The sequence below is a fragment of the Tauraco erythrolophus genome, unplaced genomic scaffold, assembly GCF_009769465.1.
Source record: "Tauraco erythrolophus isolate bTauEry1 unplaced genomic scaffold, bTauEry1.pri scaffold_52_arrow_ctg1, whole genome shotgun sequence".
NCBI lineage: Eukaryota > Metazoa > Chordata > Aves > Musophagiformes > Musophagidae > Tauraco > Tauraco erythrolophus.
Window position 1 is genome coordinate 85,767 of NW_028238620.1, and position 17,585 is coordinate 103,351.

Here is a 17,585-nt window from a genome sequence, read left to right on the forward strand (position 1 = left end):
CTCTTCTCCAGGCTGAATTACTGCACTGCTGAGAGAGGTCCAGAGGAACTGCCCGATTTGCCGGTGTAGTCTCCTTTGGAGGCACCTTCTCAGCTGTGTGAAGACCCAGTGCTGCACCGTGGCCTCAGCAGAAGACTGGGGAAACTTGCATAGTCCAGAGCTGCCACTGGGCCTGGAGTGGTCAGCCCTCTAACTCACCTGGTACAGAACCTGGGGCAGGTGCACACTCCAAAAGGGACAGGACTCTCAGAGAAAAAGATGAGTGACTACCAAGGGCTGAGCAATACCACCCGTGAAAGGAGTCAGACAAGAACATACGCATCAAATAACGTACAACTGCCTGAGAATCCTCAAACTGCATCTCTGCTAAAGTCAGCCTGGCTTTGGGGATGACACCTTGGACCTGGGATCTGTCTCATGACAGCAGGTTAAAGCTCAAACATGTCAGTACTTGCTAGCTCCCCACACGCAACTCAAACGTGACTGCAGGTATCTGCTTCATTGTCTTTATGTAAAACTAAAAAAAAAATAAATTACAGACATCTGCTCAAATCAGCTGTCACAAATGCAATCAGTTAATGACTAACACAGACAATAGCAGAAAGGCACCTCATGGTCCTGGGCACCTGGCTCTGCCTGAGCAGGGGGCTCGGACAAGATGACCTCCAGGAGGTCCCTTCCAACCTCAACCACTCCGTGATTCTGTGACAAAGCAGCTTAAATGAAATGAGGTTCTTTTAGGAGGGAGTGCCACCTCCCCATGGCACTCAAAACTTGGTGTTCTCTTACTACACGATTACTTCACAGTTAATCTACAGCAGAGTTACAACATATGAGAATTGTCACCACAGCTGCTGCTTGGGGAGGATGCTGGGTACATTCCAGTTCTAAGTTCACATTCGCTCCAATCCGCAATTTCTTGGCAAACATTTCTATAGTTTTTTCTTCCCTTTTAGTTCTCATCTTTCACTTAAAAATATTTCAGGATCAATTAAGGTGAAGATGTAGTTGCTTTATTTTTGCAAAGGTTTTGTCATTCACTTTAAAACCATCTGGACCAACTTTTTCCACAATTCCACTTGACTGAAGTCTCCAATAAACCCCCAGTTATACGGCATAGCTGTCCCACACAGACAAGGCCTTTGAAGAGGACTTCCTCAAATCATTCAGCCTCTGCTCTGAAGGTCATCACTTCACGTGCCAGCACATCCCTCAAACCAAGCCGTAACCGCTCTAACAGGTGGTTCAGCATGCAGTTTATACCTGAATTTCGTAAACAGGTTTGGAGGAAGGAATAGCAGCAAACTCCCGGTAGTCAAACTTCTTTTCAGACATGGACTAGAAAGGACAGCAAAAGAGAAGAAACAGAGAAGAGAGAGTAAGGGGAGAGAAATGGATGGAAAAACAGCAGCAAGCTGAGCAATCCATGCAGAGACAAAAGCAGAAGCAGAGCATCATTCTCAGTTAGTGCCAAGAGTGCCTGGATACAGCCTCTGAAAACGAGGCACCTCTGGGACATTGTCCTTTTAGCTGTTCTGGTGTCAGGACAGGGGCTCCAAGTTGCAGAGAAAACATTACGTGCTCCAGTAAACTGCGTATACTTGTCAAGTGAAGTAAGACACCTGGTCTCGTGGGAAAATTTGTGGCAAGATTCCTGATGGCTCTAGCAGTCAGGATTTCGATCCAGAATTGGCTGCATTGTGTGACCTTGGGCAAAATCAGGTTCCCTCTCTGTGCCGCTGCTCCCACTCTTCTGTTTGTCAGTCTTACTAATTTTGACAGTTCTCTGCAACAATGTCCTGTTGCCTTTATACAGTGCTTAGAAAAAGGAAAATGCCGATTTCAGCTGAACTTCTCAGTTTCATGCTATTTAGCAAACAAGGGGCCAAAGTCTCTGAAGTGAAAGGCTTTCTGAACATGGAGATGGAGCAAACAAACCACAAAAGGGATGAAATAATAAACCAGGGAAACCGAAAACAGATGTTACATTGTAGAGGTGAAAAAGAGGGGATGTCTCTAGCAATGGGCATGGCAGAGCTCCATCCACTGCGCTCTTCACAGTTCTGTACATCATGCCACCAGACCTGGCTTCAGTATTTAAGCAGGGATCCCATGGCCCAGATGCAGTCCACACCCAAGCTGAGTAACAGAGAAATCCCAGGATTACAGGCGAGATAACAAAAGCAAGCAGAAGCACGTCATACCAGCCTTCCCGGTGAGGTGACGTTTCTGGGACTGCAATCTGCAAAACAGGGCAAAACAGCACTATTTAGTGAACGGCTGTATCACACGCGGCGCTTCCCCGAGCGCTGCCCCGACACTGCCCCTGCCATTTAGCAGCACTTAAACGTGACGACGGACTGCGTTCAGGAAAGACACTGCCTTCTCACAACACATGTCTCCTTCCCGCCTTTGTAGTCATGATGCTGGTTTTATTTCTGCTCTGCTTTCCTGGAACCACACCTCAGATGTGCTCTCGTGTTTTCTAGCGCTCAGGCCCATCCCCTATGCTGAAAGGTGTCATACGCCCCAAAGGATCTTCCAGTCTGGGCTGAAGGAAGAAACTGCTTTCAACAGGTCTGCCTTCAAACACGTGAAGCTAGAGAGCCATTCACTTTTTTCCCCAAAGACAGCAATGCAGTACCTTCCAGTGGCGTTGGCGACGGGGTAGGAGCAGGTGAAGGTGACTCCGCCAGCTGCTCCAGCGTGCTGCGCTTCTTCCCCTCCTTGGACTTGGCAATAACCATTTGGGCTTTAAGAGCATCCTGTTCGAGCGATTTCATCCTGCCTCAGAAACGAGGGAGGGAGGAAAAACCATCAGACATTGCCTTCTCTGTCAGAGACAACGCCGCCTTCTGCGCCCAGCAGCCAGCCCGCGGTCACCGGGCTGAGCGCGGAAGGCGGGCAAGCACCCGCGGCTCCCCGGGGCAGGCAGGCTTCAACGGGCTGCGGTCACCCCGAAACACGCATGCCATCACGTGTTGGAGAGACAGAGTCGGGAGCCAAGCACCAACGCACTGAGAAGCTGCAGGCCTTTCCAGAGGTGCCGCATCCGATGGGAGAGCAGCCCAAGCTGGGAAAGGAACTGCAGGGGCTCAAGCGAGCAGGATCAGTTCTCAGGGCTTTACTCTCCTCTGTGCTCTCAGCGTGTTGCTGCTTCACCCTCTGCAGCCATCAGGAGATTATGAAATAGCTACGAAAAAGGGGGCTCGGCCCTCGGAAACGTCTGCTCCCTTCTCCCCACCACACTCGCCCAGCATCCCCCCGACTCGTCGAGACAACTGCCGGCAGTCTGCGAATGTCAGGGAATCGAACACCAGCAACCGCTGAAACGTCCTCCCTGCCCCTGGCAGGCCACGGCTGGCAGCACCGCGTCAGGGACGCAGACGGGACCGCTGAGCATGCAGCTGGCAGGGAGGGGGCTGTGCACACCTGGATTGGCTTCCTGACCCAGGGGTTCTCGAGGCGTGACTCTGCTTGGGACTAGGCATCTGAGCTGGCCTGGCCCCGGGAGCAGGTGCCCACTGTCGGGACTGGTACAGCTTCCTGGCCAGATCCTGCTCGTACTGTTTAATACTGTCTTCAAGAGTTGAGGATCTGAGGAGGAGGAGGAGGAAGAGGAGGAGGAAGAGGAGGAAGAGGAGATGATGGTGATGAACATCGCAGTGGACAAGCGCAGGGAAAGAAACAGACAGATACAGGAACATACCCTGGCAAGGAGAAATATGGGTCTGATATAGGGGTAGCCTTGAGTAGAACAGGCTCCTATATCTGATCCTGTCCAACACCAACTGCTGCAGAAGAAGCAGGAGCCTCCAGAGGGCAATCTGCGATGACGTGCCCAGAAGCATTGGCCTTCGGAGCCTCAGCCCCTGGAGTCTGCCCTCCTCATGGGCTAGCAGGAGAGGACTGGACGCACCCAGCGGACCAGTGGGAAGGCCCAGCAGGTAGTTACAAAGAAGCGTGTGTATGTGAAGCACGGGTGAGTGTGCACACACATCCAATCGTCTCTTAGTGTACGTTTACATAGGTGTATCTGACCACCTGCTGGCATGCACCTTTGGCCACGAGAAAAGGGGAAGCCAAATGGACAAGCACATTACAAAAGGTCTGTTTGCCACAGGCCCCGGAACACATGCGATCGAAGAGGGAGCGCGTCCGTAAAACAGCCTGTGCATGGTAGGAAAAGTGCCAAGATGCATACAGCCCTTGTGGGCACCTGCCCCTCAGTACGGGCCTGTCCTTTCTCAACCACACTCTTCCTACGGCACGAACGCCAGTGGCGTGTGTGCTCAGGACACCCATGTAGCGTGGGTCCCAGTCTGTTTGTCCCGACAGAGCACGGGGGGGCGGTGCTGGGGGGGGCGGAGGGTGCACATCACGCGTCCTGGCAGAGCACTGATGACACAGGGAGAAAAAGGAAAGCCCAAGAAGGTGCAAACTGATGGGGTCACGAGTGACAGCACACAGACCAGAGAACTGGAAAGAAGCAGAAGATAGAAGATTAGAAGGAGTGTAACAAACTCAGTGGCATGCACTTAAAGAAAACACAGGTTAGTGAGGCTGCAGCACCGCGTGCGGGGCAGCGCAGTCCTGCCCCACAGCACACGCGGGGCTGCCCGGGGACCGCTGGAAGTCAGACCTGCGCCCTGGCTGCCAGCATGTCACTGTGCTGCTCGAGCACTTACAGAAGATGGGCCTTAGGAAGACCAGACCATCCTGGGAGACCTGTGGTAGCAGGGAACAGTCCATCCCTGTCTTACGAAAAGGAGCACACTATGGTGACTGACTGATTCCTGCCAATGCCAAAATAAGCAAGGTCCTCACCCTACCCAAGGAACGAGCCCGGCACTTCTACAGGAGCTGAATAAAAAGCTACACCTTGGTATCAGAAGCAAAGTGAGAACCTGGTCTGCTGAGCTTACAAACAATCACACCGGATCTGATAACTGAAAAGCCAGACAGCTGCAAGTCCCTTCTGCTTGCTGTATATTCTTACCTCTAAAAGGCTCTGCCTTCACTAGATCGCTTTCCACGAACAAAACACGCTTAGAAGAGACGGGACTGAAGTCTGGGATGCAGCAATCTCTCTGCTGCCCATAGTGGACAAAACCACTGTACTCGACAGCCACCAACCCTTCTACAGTGTAACGTAAAACTTTTTCTGTGCCCTAAGCAACTTCAACCCAAAAGCAGTCAGGTGTACAGTAACATTACATGGGCAAATGATGTGATCACCTAAAAAAATCCTGCCCTCCCCCCGGCAATTTTCAGATTTCTTTGTCTGCTGGCAACAGCAAGAAGCTCCTGGAAGAACACAGCATCCTGAGGCACGTGGTGCACTGTGACATGAGCAATGTCCTCCTAATGGCTTTGCTGTCAGAGGTTTGAGCAGGACACGTCATGCTTCTCCTTTATACGCCCATCTTAAACAAAGCTTTTATTACAGCGCTCCTTGGCTATGTCCATGCGTGGGCTTAGGAGGAACCAGGGCTGAGGTTACCTCACAAAGCCTGCCCCAGCCTATGAGGAAATACGCATGGGAAGAGGAGGTGTGAGGGAGAGAAAATCCTGCGTATCCAATGGGGAAGGGATGACAGATCAGTCTACCACCTCTCCAAGCACAGTGATGTCGATGTGCAGGAGGAAAAGCCTGACAGACAACCTCTGTTTTGTTGGGCCAAATAAAACAGCGGAGACTTTTTTCTTCAGGTGCAAAGATTGAGCAGCAACTCTGTGCAAGATGTCAACTCCTGACGATACCCCGGTGCTTGCACAGCATCACATTGACAGTTTTTAATGTATTCAACACTCAGAGCCTTCCTGGGAGACAGAGAAGTGCCACTACAGTCCTCTCTCTGTGCATCTGCAGCACAGAGGGACTCAGTGATCTATCCACCATCGCAAGGAAGTATATGCCAGAGCAAGAATTCGGATCTGGTCACCTCAGTCCCAGCGATGGTCTGGAAGCACATGTTTGGCTCTACAACACCTACCCAGCTTGTGGCCCTATAGACAAGGGCAATGCATCTTTTTTGGCAGGCATTGTTCACAAATTCTCTTCCACTTGTATTTTCGTAAAAGGGCTGTTCCTGGCTTAATATGAAAATACAGAACTTCCATTTGCAAATGATGCCACCAGGAAAGTTGTGCCACAGGAGCCATGGGAACAGCATCAACTAGAACAGGCACGAGATGCCAACTACAGCAGCACGTTCAGTGAATCAGAGCAGCAGACAGAATCCTGCAGTATTTGGAGCATGAAACAATAGCACAGGCTGGAAAAAGTCCTGCCAGAGCACACTGGCTGTGCCTGTCCGCCCGCATCCCCGTTAGTGGGGAGCTGGGGAAGGAGAGATTGCGAAGTACAGTCTCACAGAGTAATTCAGGCTGGCAGGGACCTCTGGAGGTCATCTGATCCAAAAGCTGCTCAAAGCAGGGCCAGCTTCAAAGGTCTAACAAACATGCTACAAGACGACAGAAATCCATCACTTCCAAACCAGGGTTCCATCTCACAAATAGGCTGTCCAGTGACCTGTTCAGCTTTCTGACATTACAGGTCAGTGCAGTGGAACTAAGGCAGTGCTTCAGAAAAAAAACCTCCAGCTGAGACAGACCAGGCAAAGGACTCATCCAAGGCAAAGAGCTGGAGCACACCAAGAAAGTTTTTCTTGACAGGCAAAAGCCCTGGTACTAGGAACATCAGTCCCGCTCTAAAGAAACCACAAACAGATCTGTTATATGATCAAGTAACAACGGGAAGCTTTGCACCCTCAAAGCCCTGGATAATTAGCCAGCTCTCACTGAGGATTCCACTACGTACTTCTTCATCCTCAGAGTCTCCCCAGAAGGGGACAGCACTATTACCATGCATGTCTAAGCACAAACACTGCAATTCCCAAGTGGTAAACACTGGAATTGCCACGTAGTATCACAACTCACGGTAACCCCTCCAGCATCTTATCTAGCAGGCTGGCAAGGATGAGTCACTGGCAGCCCTGGTCCTCTAAAAGCTCTCATTCAAACCCCAAAAGAGACTGTTTCAGATTGTCCTTTGAATGCCTCCTATAGGAACATTACGGAAAGAAAATTATAATTAGTTATAGGAGCAGTTTAACTAATTTTTGAAAGGAATTATATGACACAGTAAATGCCTGCGTTAGCTTCAAGTCTTAAGTTCTGAGGCAGGAAGTTCTCTTTCTTCCAAAACAATTTTCAATCATTGTTTCATAGCTGATGAAACAGCTTGTGTGGAAAAGAATGCCCTTGTCTTGCTAATTGCTTGACTTCGGCAGTTTTCTGCTCTAGCAACACTGGATATGTGAAACATCCTTTCCATTTTGCATGTTGAATATGGAGCTTCAATGAATATCGTATCTTTCATGTGCTGCGTGCTGAGAGGGAAGGAATGCATTCACCATCACATAAAGGTGTTTATGTTTTTTATAAAACTCCACTGTCTTCATGATTGTGCAAGCGCTGCTGAAAGATGAGAGACATCTCGCCCACGTAGCTGTCCGAAGCAGACGAGCTCACCCAAGTGGCGGATGCTTTGCAGTGTTTGAACAGGTACTACATGACCTGCCCTAATCTCTGTCTTGGGAAGGCTCGTCTGTTCCCCGGGTTTAATACCATGTAACTCAAAAGACATGCAGGAGGTCCCCTTTTCCTGAACTAGCCTAGCAAAGAGAACAGTGAAGGTTCTTCTGTCTCACCGTGCTGCCCTCCACATGGCTCGTTTCTCTGCCTCCAGAGCACGACGTTCTGCTGGAGAAAGCTCCTTCTCTTGACCACTCAGAAGCTCAGGACTCTGCATGCGCAATCGCTCCTGGTGCCGCCGTTCAGCTTTGGCTGTCCGCACAGGTGCCACTGGATCCCCTGCTCCAAGATATAATGGACTCAACCTGGGCAGAGAGAGACACAGTGAGAGGCAGGCTGGCCTGATCCACCACAACTCTTATCTGCCTGTTTTCAAGACAAAAGGTGATGACCAACACCCTCCATCAACTGTTTAGTACCACATCCAAGGACATCATCTTGGGAGATGGAAGGACACATAACAGAGGTGAGTTTCTGTTAAGTTGGTTCTGATCACGGTTTTCCCTTCTCCACAAAATCCTTTTACACCCTATGTCTGCTAAAAAGCAAGATCCATCTGCTCCATCATCTGGCAATTCCTAGGCAAAGGACACTGCTGACCCACTTACCCAGACATGGAGCTGGTTCTCTGTTCGGGCTTGATTCCCTCTTCCAGGGAGTTTCTCTGTGAGCTGCTGTTCTCACTGACCTCCGAGGGCCTAGAGCAAAGGAAGCACATCAGCGAGCAGCTCCACACGCTGGCATGCCCAGGAAAGGTTCGGAACAGATCCAAGCCCCAGAAAACAACAACTAGTTCAGTCTGAGGACACAACCTTTAATGATTTTGCTCAACAGCTCCTTCTCCGTTGCTGCAGGACTCCTTTTTGATTTCATAAACGTTGATGCTCACTAACATCAGAACTAATCTCCTTCACTTGGAGGTCAGCCATGCTCCCTCCACTAACACCCCCCCCTTCAAATGTAACGCATCATGTTTGCTGACAAGTTCTTGCACAGTTCCAGCCTGGCTCTCTCCAGCTCTCATTACATGATGGGCAGCCTGGCTGCTCCCAGCTTTTTCCTTTGCTGATGTCAGACACGCATGAACGTTACCAACGGATGACCTTCCCGGGTTGTAAGTGAACCACGTGTGGGCTACGGACGAACGCCCAGTGATGTCAAGCAGTGATTCCCAGCGTGGCCACTCTATGCACAACTGCTTGACACGCTGAGGATTCATGCTCACAACCAAACTGCTGTGAGCTTCAGATCAGCTGCGCTGCCATTACCGTCTGCCCTCCAGCTGTGCGCACGCAGACGCGGCGCGGTTTGATCCGCAGGGCACGCAGGTCGCACAAGCCTGTTTGCCACGGGTTAGGAACACGCGCACGGTTGCTGTGGCTCCGTTGGCAGTCAGAAAGTTTATCATGACTCTGAGCCCTTGTTTTTACTGCTCAAGTTTACTTCAATTAAATTTCTGATTCTGCGCTAGCACGACAAAAAAAATATTTCAAGAAACACAAATTCAGTCTATTCTACTGCGTTGCCTTTGTTCGAGCATAAGTAATAAGCACTGAAAGTTCCTGTTCTCTGACCTCCCACGTTTCAGTATGAAAACAGCAGGGGCAAGGGGGCCTTCACGTCAAACCAAGAGGCTGGTTTGCCTTTGGCTGCTGTCCTTCCTTGGAGCTGCCCTGTCGGCACAGGAGGCGGAACGTCACGGTGCATTCATTATGTGAGAAGTTCCTCAACAGAGACTGGACAGAAACAACGCAGAGAACTGAGCTTCAGAGTGACAGGACAAACACTTTCAGCCACTGAAAGACTGATGGTAGAAGTGTTTGTGATGAGAAGAATGTCCGTACCCAAGTCTCAGAAGAGAGCCAGGTAAGGACAGCTTCAGCTGCAACCTTAGTTTTATCTGAAGACTCATGGGAAGCCTTTTCTCGTTCCCCAGTTCTATGCCTAAGAATTAGAAAAACATCAAGGCAACTTGGAGAAGAAGTCCAGGAGAACCAGAAATCAAAAGCCCAAATAAACCGCAAGCCTAAGTTCAGCATCAGGGCTTATCTTGAATTAGCTGTCTCTAAAAATCAACATCTCTGCACACCCAAGTGCACAGCCGACGGGGCTATTTTTCCAGCTCTTTCTTTTGAGAAGAACTCACCCTTTTCTATGCTGAAGAAGAACTACTGCCCAGCCCTCTTCCCTGAAAACTACTGATACTGGGACACCTCCGATGCTTGTGGGTGGTACTGAGCTACCCAGTCGTGTCTTACCGCGTTGCTGGAGCCTGGACGCTCCTTCCATTTAGTCTCTCAATCTTGTACTCAACTCCTTCGATGATGACGCTGGACTGCGTGCTCCTCTCATGCACCTGCTTCACCATCTCGTCCTCTTCTGCCTCTTCCTCCAGCAAAAGGCTGCGTTTCTGCTGCAGTTTTCGAGCTGCCAAAATAAGACAGACTCATCTTATCCCACAACGCACTTGCTAAACCCCCACGAGGACACAACCTCCGGGCAGGTCCTTACGAGCTCAGCGTCCCTGCAGGCCTGCGCTATTTTAAGTCTGTACCCTCTTCATGGATGACTTTGTTTCTCTACTCCACTAATGGTTCAGATGTAACAAACTCTACACCCTTCCCTCAGTTCCTCCTCCCTTATTCACCAAACTTCCATTCCCGAACGCTCTACAGAATAGATTCCCAGCCGTTCATCATGCTGAGCGTACTCATCCTCAAACTGGAAGTTGTGTGCAGACTCTTCTGTCCCCTTTCCCAGGGTGGACGTGCACCCTATGAATGTGCATACATAGAATCCCAGAACAGTTTGGGTTGAAAGGGACCTGAAAGACCAGCCAGTTCCCAACCCTCCTGCCATGGGCAGGGACACCTTCCACTACACCAGGTTGCTCAAAGCCCCATCCAGCCTGGCCTGGAACACTGCCAGGGACGGGGCAGCCACAGCTTCTCTGGGCAACCTGTGCCAGTGCCTCAGCACCCTCAGAGGGAAGAATTTCTTCCTCAGATCCCATCGAAATCTCCCCTCTCCCAGTTCAAAGCCATTGCCCCGTGTCCTGTCACTACATGCCCTTGTAAAAAGTCCCTCTCCATTGTGAAGTCTGATCTTCCCACTCGTCTCCTGGAGAGACCAAAGCCTGGAGAGCTGGTGACAGGCCTGCACGTGTGGTGGTGGGACAGGGGAACCATCAGGCAGCCGGACACACAGGCCACAAGAGGATCAGGGACCAAAGGGGCCAGGGCAGCAGGCTGCTCTCTGCAGGCAGCCAACTTCTTACGTTGGACTTGTGATTCTTTTGGCCACAGCGCATTGAAGGAACTCAAAATGACACGTTGCAATTTCTTTTGCTTCCTTCCTTCCTATCTGTTACGACCTTACTTTTGTCTTGAAATGTATTCATGTTCCTGAACAGCCTCGGAACAGAAATATAGGCGGGAAGGTGGGAAAGAGAAAACTAGCTATTTATAAATTCTACAACAATCTTTGCAAGCAAAAGAGTCACAGCTTCCAAACCCAGGAGTCCAATTCCAGTTGTATTTTCTTATGGAACAGGACAGGATTTCAACAGAAGCCCTTTTTTTCTAATTAACATCATTCCTCATCACCTTTTAAAACAACTTTCAAGCAGAAGGAAATTACATCAAAAACTACGGCAGTGATTCTCGCTCCTGTTGCAAGCCCTGTGCAAAATCAGAGCAGCACCCTGAGCAGTGAAGGCTCTGCTGTCAGATACTGCGTGAGGATGCCATGGACAACCCCACGTTGCTGCACACCAGCCTGGGCAGCTTACAAAGAAACATCATCATTTATAGTAGCTTTTTGAAATTTTATTGACGTGTTTGCCAACGACGGGAAACCCTGACACCACGGCACTTCCACCAGTCCACACAGTAACGGTGGAGCATCCGCGAAACTCCTTCTCTTACCTCAAGCTACTACCAGGACTTATGAATAACCAGCCGTGGGCTTCTGGCAGTGCTGGACCTCTGGTGTGGGCGCTCTCTCGTGCCTCCCACTGAGGAAGGACTCGCTTAACAGGCCAAATGTCCTTGCACAGACTCTAACGTACCTTCCTCCTCTTTCATTTTCTTCAGGTCATCCTCTCCTACCAAGGAGACACGCTTGGGAGGCTTATCCATCTGCTGCTGCTTCACCTCGATTTCAAAGTACTTCTGCCTCTCGCGGAAGGATCTCTGCTCGGGGCTGTGCAGTCCTGCGGGGCTGTGGGCGGCCACCTGCGAGAGCCACAGCGGCACTGCCCAACCGCCCCGCACGCCCCACGCCTGCCCGCCCCAGCCACGCGCTCCGCACCCTCCTCCTCCTCCTCCCCAGCCCTCCCCTGCGCGCCCACGCTGCCATCCTGCTCCGCATCCGCAGTCCGGACAGCTGGAGTCCTCTGTCAGCCCCATCCTCCTTCCAGCTCCCGCCACCAGAACTCACCTCCGGGGCAGTTTTGGGATTCTCTGTGCTGGTCTGACCCGGCAATTCCTGAGGATACAAAGAAACGGACACGTTCCAGAAAGAAGGTTTCCTGCCACCACTCGGGCCCTCCGGCCACGCGCCACCGACGCCACGCGAACAGCAGCAGCCCCGGCCACGAGCCCTCGGACGGGTTCACCAAACCGTCCCAGAATTAACACACGGCAATGCCGCTGCAGGCTTCACGGTCGTGAGTGACAGCGATTTACGTTAAATTAAGGGCTAAACAGGAACAGATGGTGACAAAAGTTTTCTATTTTAAAAGGGTAGAAACTGAAAAACGTGGGGAAACAGGTGAAGAACAGGAGCAGAGGGCTTAGCTTAAGACGGAGGCAGCTTACGCTTCCTTTAAATCAAACACGCATCTACTGAAATTTTCTTCTAAGAAGTGGAAATACCATCAGGAAAGAAATAAATCCATATCTACCAGAATAAATAACAGAATATTGGATGAGCAGAACTACAGGGGGCAGAAAAAGAAATCAATCCACAAAATTAATCTGTGAACCAGAAATCGGCAAAGATAAAATGAGAACTGTCAGCCCCAACTCCCTCCCTGCCTGTCGGCTGAGGGAGTTGGGGCTGTTTAGCCTGGAGAAGAGGAGGCTGAGGGGAGACCTGATTACGGCCTATAAATACTTGAGAAAAGATGGTGGGGAGGTAGGGGAAGGGCTCTTTACATTAGTGATGGGTGATAGAACAAGAGGAAATGGGCATAAGCTTAGTCAGGGGAGATTCAGGTTGGATGTTAGGAAGTATTTCTTCTCTGAAAGGGTTGTCAGTCACTGGAATAAGCTGCCCAGGGAGGTGGTTGAGTCCCCATCCCTGGATGTGTTTAAGAATAGGGTGGATGAGCTACTTGAGGATATGGTTTAATGGGGATTAGGGATGGTTGGACTCGATGATCTCTAAGGTCTTTTCCAACCTAGAAATCTATGAAATCTATGAAAAAGTTATTAAAAATGTGTGGTTTTTAATGACACAAATGAAAAAGAACCACAAGAAGAGAGCAAGTAGACCATCTTCAACTTCATTCAAATGCAGTCAAGAAAAACCCAGAAAATTTTCATTTTGTGTAAGTAAGGAGAAGGGCAGAAGGAAAAAAAAAGGGCAAAATAACCTGTTTCTAGCTACGAAGAAAATATCTGGAAATAGAAATTCTTGCTGCTAACACAGAAGAAAACCTAAGAGCTCAACGCACTCATCTACAGGCCTGGCAGTGTTCCAGGCCAGGCTGGATGGGGCTTTGGGCAACCTGGTGTAGTGGAGGGTGTCCCTGCCCGTGGCAGGGGGGTTGGAACTGGATGATCTTTAAGGTCCCTTCCAACCCAAACCATTCTGGGATTCTGTGATTCTGTGACAAGACAGTCACTGTTCAGCAGTTCTGAATGAAATGACTTGTGAAGCTGCAAGTCTGCCAAGCACAGATTTTTAATGGACTTGTTCAATTAGGTGGCAGTTCATGTCTAAAAAATAGCTAATATCTTCTTAAAAAATCAAGAAGCAGGCAAAAATCATTTGAGCAGCAGAGCTATCAGTCTGTTCAGTTTCAACGGATGAATGTAATTAAACCAAAAATAAATAAAAAAGATTAAGCTGGAAGCAGTGAAGATCAATCCAATATCCTTCTTTGACAATATAAATAATTTTTGAAACAAAGGAAGTGCATAGATTTGTCTGAGACTTCAAAGATCAGTTTTGTGACCAACCTTGCTTAACATTTTCATTGCCAAACTGAACTCAGAAACCAGGACGGCGTGAGTAGGATTTGTGACTGGCAAGGACCAGAACACAGATTCAGAGAAATGCAGAGTTGTCCAAGGCCTCTGCAAATTATTTCGTTCATCCCACTCCACTGAATGGGGACAAGTATTGTCAAAATTCAAAGTAGTCTGGAATATCATCCTGGAATGACAGGTTAATTTGAGGAGGATGAAAAGAATTTAATTTAATAGTGCAAAATACAAGGTGATCTACTTCAGGACAAGTAATTGTTTCTTAAACCATGACGCATCGGCTGGAGACTATGGAGATGGAGAAATCGTCTGTGTACAAGATACAATCTGGCTCACGAACTTAGGGCATCTGGTAGGTCACAGATGCCAACAGAGACAAGTTCCTCTTCCTTTTCATCCTAGGCTTAGCTAAAAACCTCCCTGAGCTTCTACTGACAGTCATCTGACTCTGAGTACATCAGTCCACAGTGCTAAAATGGCCAAAAATCAACCCTACAAACAGTCAAGAAAGACTTGTAAGCCATACTCATTTTCCGAACCAGATCAATCTGATGCCAGATCAGCACCAACACAGGACAGAGCAGACAGTGGGAGGACAGGATTATCTCGGGTACAACACATAGTTACTGTCACGAGTCACTGCAGAACAGCCATAGCTCCCAGTACAGCTGGATTATGGAAACGTTCGCCTGATCTATTGACGTGTAAGGAAAGGTATTGTCAATTAAGAGAAAGCAGAAAAGAAAGAAGGAAAAAACCAACACCACAGGAGAAAGAAATCTGTGAAATAGGATATCTCATTTACACCAAAGATGTGCCAGCAAGAATTCAGACAGGAAGAGGTGAAAAGGAAGCAGTCGGGTGACCAAGAGAGCAGAGGGTCTTTCCAAACGCAAGGTGTGAATGGGACGGCGTTTTGCCTCTTTAGTTCAGTAAATGAAGCGACAGTGCGACTGCCTGTAAGCGGACAGCTCTGGAGATCCCGCACAACCGGGGCGCTGCCGTGCACGGACACGAGCTCCTCAGGAAGGACCGGCAGGGATGGCAGCACGGGTGATGCCCCAGCAGCTCGCCGAGCACAGCTCAGTGAGATGCCTTGGCAGAGCAAGGGCTGGCTGCACACGGGTCTGCCCGCACACGGCGCGCAGCCCGCAGGCCAGGGAGCAATCCTTCCTCCGTTACTGACACCAGCAGCGCGCCCAGTCTGGGGCTCCCCAGTACCGGAACGCCGCTAACAGCCTGCGGCACGTCAGGCAGAAGGCCATCACAACGACTTAGGGGGCTGGAGGACATGACATTTGAAAACAGGCTCAGGAGGCTGTGCTTGCTCAGCCTGGAAAAGAGGAGGCTCAGGAGAGAGGGATCTAATTCCCGTGATCACCTTCCCAGAGGAGGTTACGGAGCACAGGGTCAGGCTCAGGGGTGTGCTGCAGAAGGGTGAGAGGCAACAGACACAAGTTGCAGTAAAAGAAATTCTGATAAAACACATAGAAGGAGAGATGGTCATACACTGGAAGAGCCTGCCCACAGTGACCTCACAATCTCCGTTTCTGGAAATTCGGAACTCAAGTGGACCAGCCTGGGCAGCCGCATGTAACGTCCCAGGTCGCCCTGTTTGCATGGAGGACTGAGGCTGATGAGCTCCAGGGCCTCATCTGGCCTGAATGGCTCCACGATTCAAATACGTGGAGGGGAGAAGGAACGGTTCCAATTAAGTTAAAGCTCAAAATCTAATCAAAACTTCCTCAGAACAGGTTTAGTCTGGCCCTGAAGTTCAGAGAGTTTCTTTATACCAGAACAGCTCAGTTGTACAACAGCATCCTAACGGCCAGGGAGAACAACAGCGACATGAAATTCAATGAGCTTCCAGGACCTCGTGTTCATGGACAGGACTCCGCAGGGTGACCATCCACAACACGGACAGACTCCAGCTTCCAAAGGGACCTCCTTTGTGCGTGTGCCCCTCCTTCAAGACAGCTTTCTTTGGCAGTAATGGATCACCACCTCTGTCCTGTTCACACTTGCCTTGCTCACCTGCAATGCTCAACCTCCCGTTTGTACCAGTTTGCGGGACATCCCCCCAGCCAGCACCAGTTACCTGTGTCTCGAGCAGAGGGTGTGACAAGGGCACTGCTGCAAAGGTCTTGTACGCTTGCTTGACATTGAAGGGGATCTCGTCAGGAGACGGTGGCGAAGGTGGCTTTTGCTACAAGGACAAAGACAACCACAGATGTCACAGAACACCAAACGTGGGGCACACAGCACAACTGCCAGCTGCAGGGCGGAACACGTACAGGGACAGCTCCTGCAGCCTTGGGCAGGAACAGGAGCAGCACTGTGTACACGCCGTGTACCCAGCACACCTATCACGGCCCCGTTTTACTTCTTGGATGGTGGAGGAATGATCCTTCCGGTGGTACAGATCCTCACTGACTTGACCAGAATTTTGTGACTGATCTCTTGGCCAAGGGGCCACATTGCTGTCACCGTGCTTAAAGATTTCCACCCAACCCAACTAGCATGTGCCTACTACACTCAGTGGGCTTTTGGGGCTGGGACAGGACATCCACACAGTTGACTCTGACCCCTACTTAGGGCTGAGAAAGCCACATGCAGTTTATTAGAAAATTAACGATAAGCCCTGGCCTTATCTGGCATCTGACTAAAGGGTCCTTCATTATGGGAAGTCATCTATTAGTCTCATTCAATTTTTTTTTTTTCCAGTGGCTACTGTACTTCTGTTTATAAAACGACCAGTGCGTACCTCTGTGTACTGCACGGCTAATGGTGGCAGTCTCCTCAACCGAAGTGGCAGCCCCTTCAGGGATCTATGATCTGGAGAAGACCTGCCTTTGATCTCAAATTTCCCTTCACAGAATTCCACTTACTCAGAAACATCTGATAAGGTCCAAGAGGACCTTGCTTCTGCTTGTCACTTGTCTTTCCTGGTCTTTTCCTCACCTGTCTTCCCCATGACCCCTCCTGTCACATTCATTGAGGAAGAAGAGTTGGGACGATCTGCTCAAAGCATCACAGAAATGAAGGGGAGTAGGGGGAAAACAATACCACCACCTTCCTTTCCAGTAGGAAGCAAATTCCCTTTAGTTGCTTCACTCCTTCGATCGCTCTAGCTGCACTAACTCAGTTTCAGGTGTCTGTGTTTTTTCTTTGTGCTGGACTGAGGCTAAATTATGTTGTTCGATGATGTTCCCTTCTGCATAGGCTAAGGAACAGCGCGTCAAGATCAGAAGAGGTTGTGAATCTTGGCCAATTACATGGACTATATAGAGCTCTTTGTCTGCAAATCAAGTCTCTTATTTGGTATCACATCGTATAAGCTTCAGTAAAAAGAGAAGGGCTATATTGCAGGTATGCAAGTCTTCTGTCATGACAAAAGACCAAAATACCCAAATATTTCTCTCCCATCAGCACACAGCCTAGGGAATATGAATCTTTCAAAACCAATAATTTTGCAAATAATAAAATTTATTATCAGGAAGATGGTATTGGCTCTTACTCCAAGACGCAAAACATTGACAGACAAAGGTTCTGAAAGACTTACGCCCCAACGGAATGCAACACCTCATAAATAAAGGTCTAACTAACACTGTAACTGCTCTGTGGATTTCAGCCGCAACACAATTGTTTCAGCAACGCTAACATCTTGAATGGGTAAGTGAAGACACAAGGCAGGCTGGTGAGGCTCATCTACGTTAGAAAAATGAGTAAGATGGACTGACCGTGACTCTACATGTCAAGAGTATGGGTTCT

General features: G+C 49.5%; 1 protein-coding gene across 1 annotated transcript in view; it reads right to left on the reverse strand.

The window, feature by feature from the left end:
* The window catches only part of SCRIB (scribble planar cell polarity protein), a 112,341-nt gene that overhangs the window by 9,178 nt on the left and 85,578 nt on the right, over positions 1-17,585 (reverse strand). Inside the window, 10 exon segments of the mRNA XM_086630835.1 lie at positions 1,264-1,338; positions 2,205-2,242; positions 2,645-2,784; positions 3,433-3,597; positions 7,716-7,904; positions 8,208-8,297; positions 9,858-10,026; positions 11,669-11,834; positions 12,040-12,087; positions 15,913-16,020. Coding sequence (XP_086486961.1) covers positions 1,264-1,338; positions 2,205-2,242; positions 2,645-2,784; positions 3,433-3,597; positions 7,716-7,904; positions 8,208-8,297; positions 9,858-10,026; positions 11,669-11,834; positions 12,040-12,087; positions 15,913-16,020 — 1,188 coding nt within the window.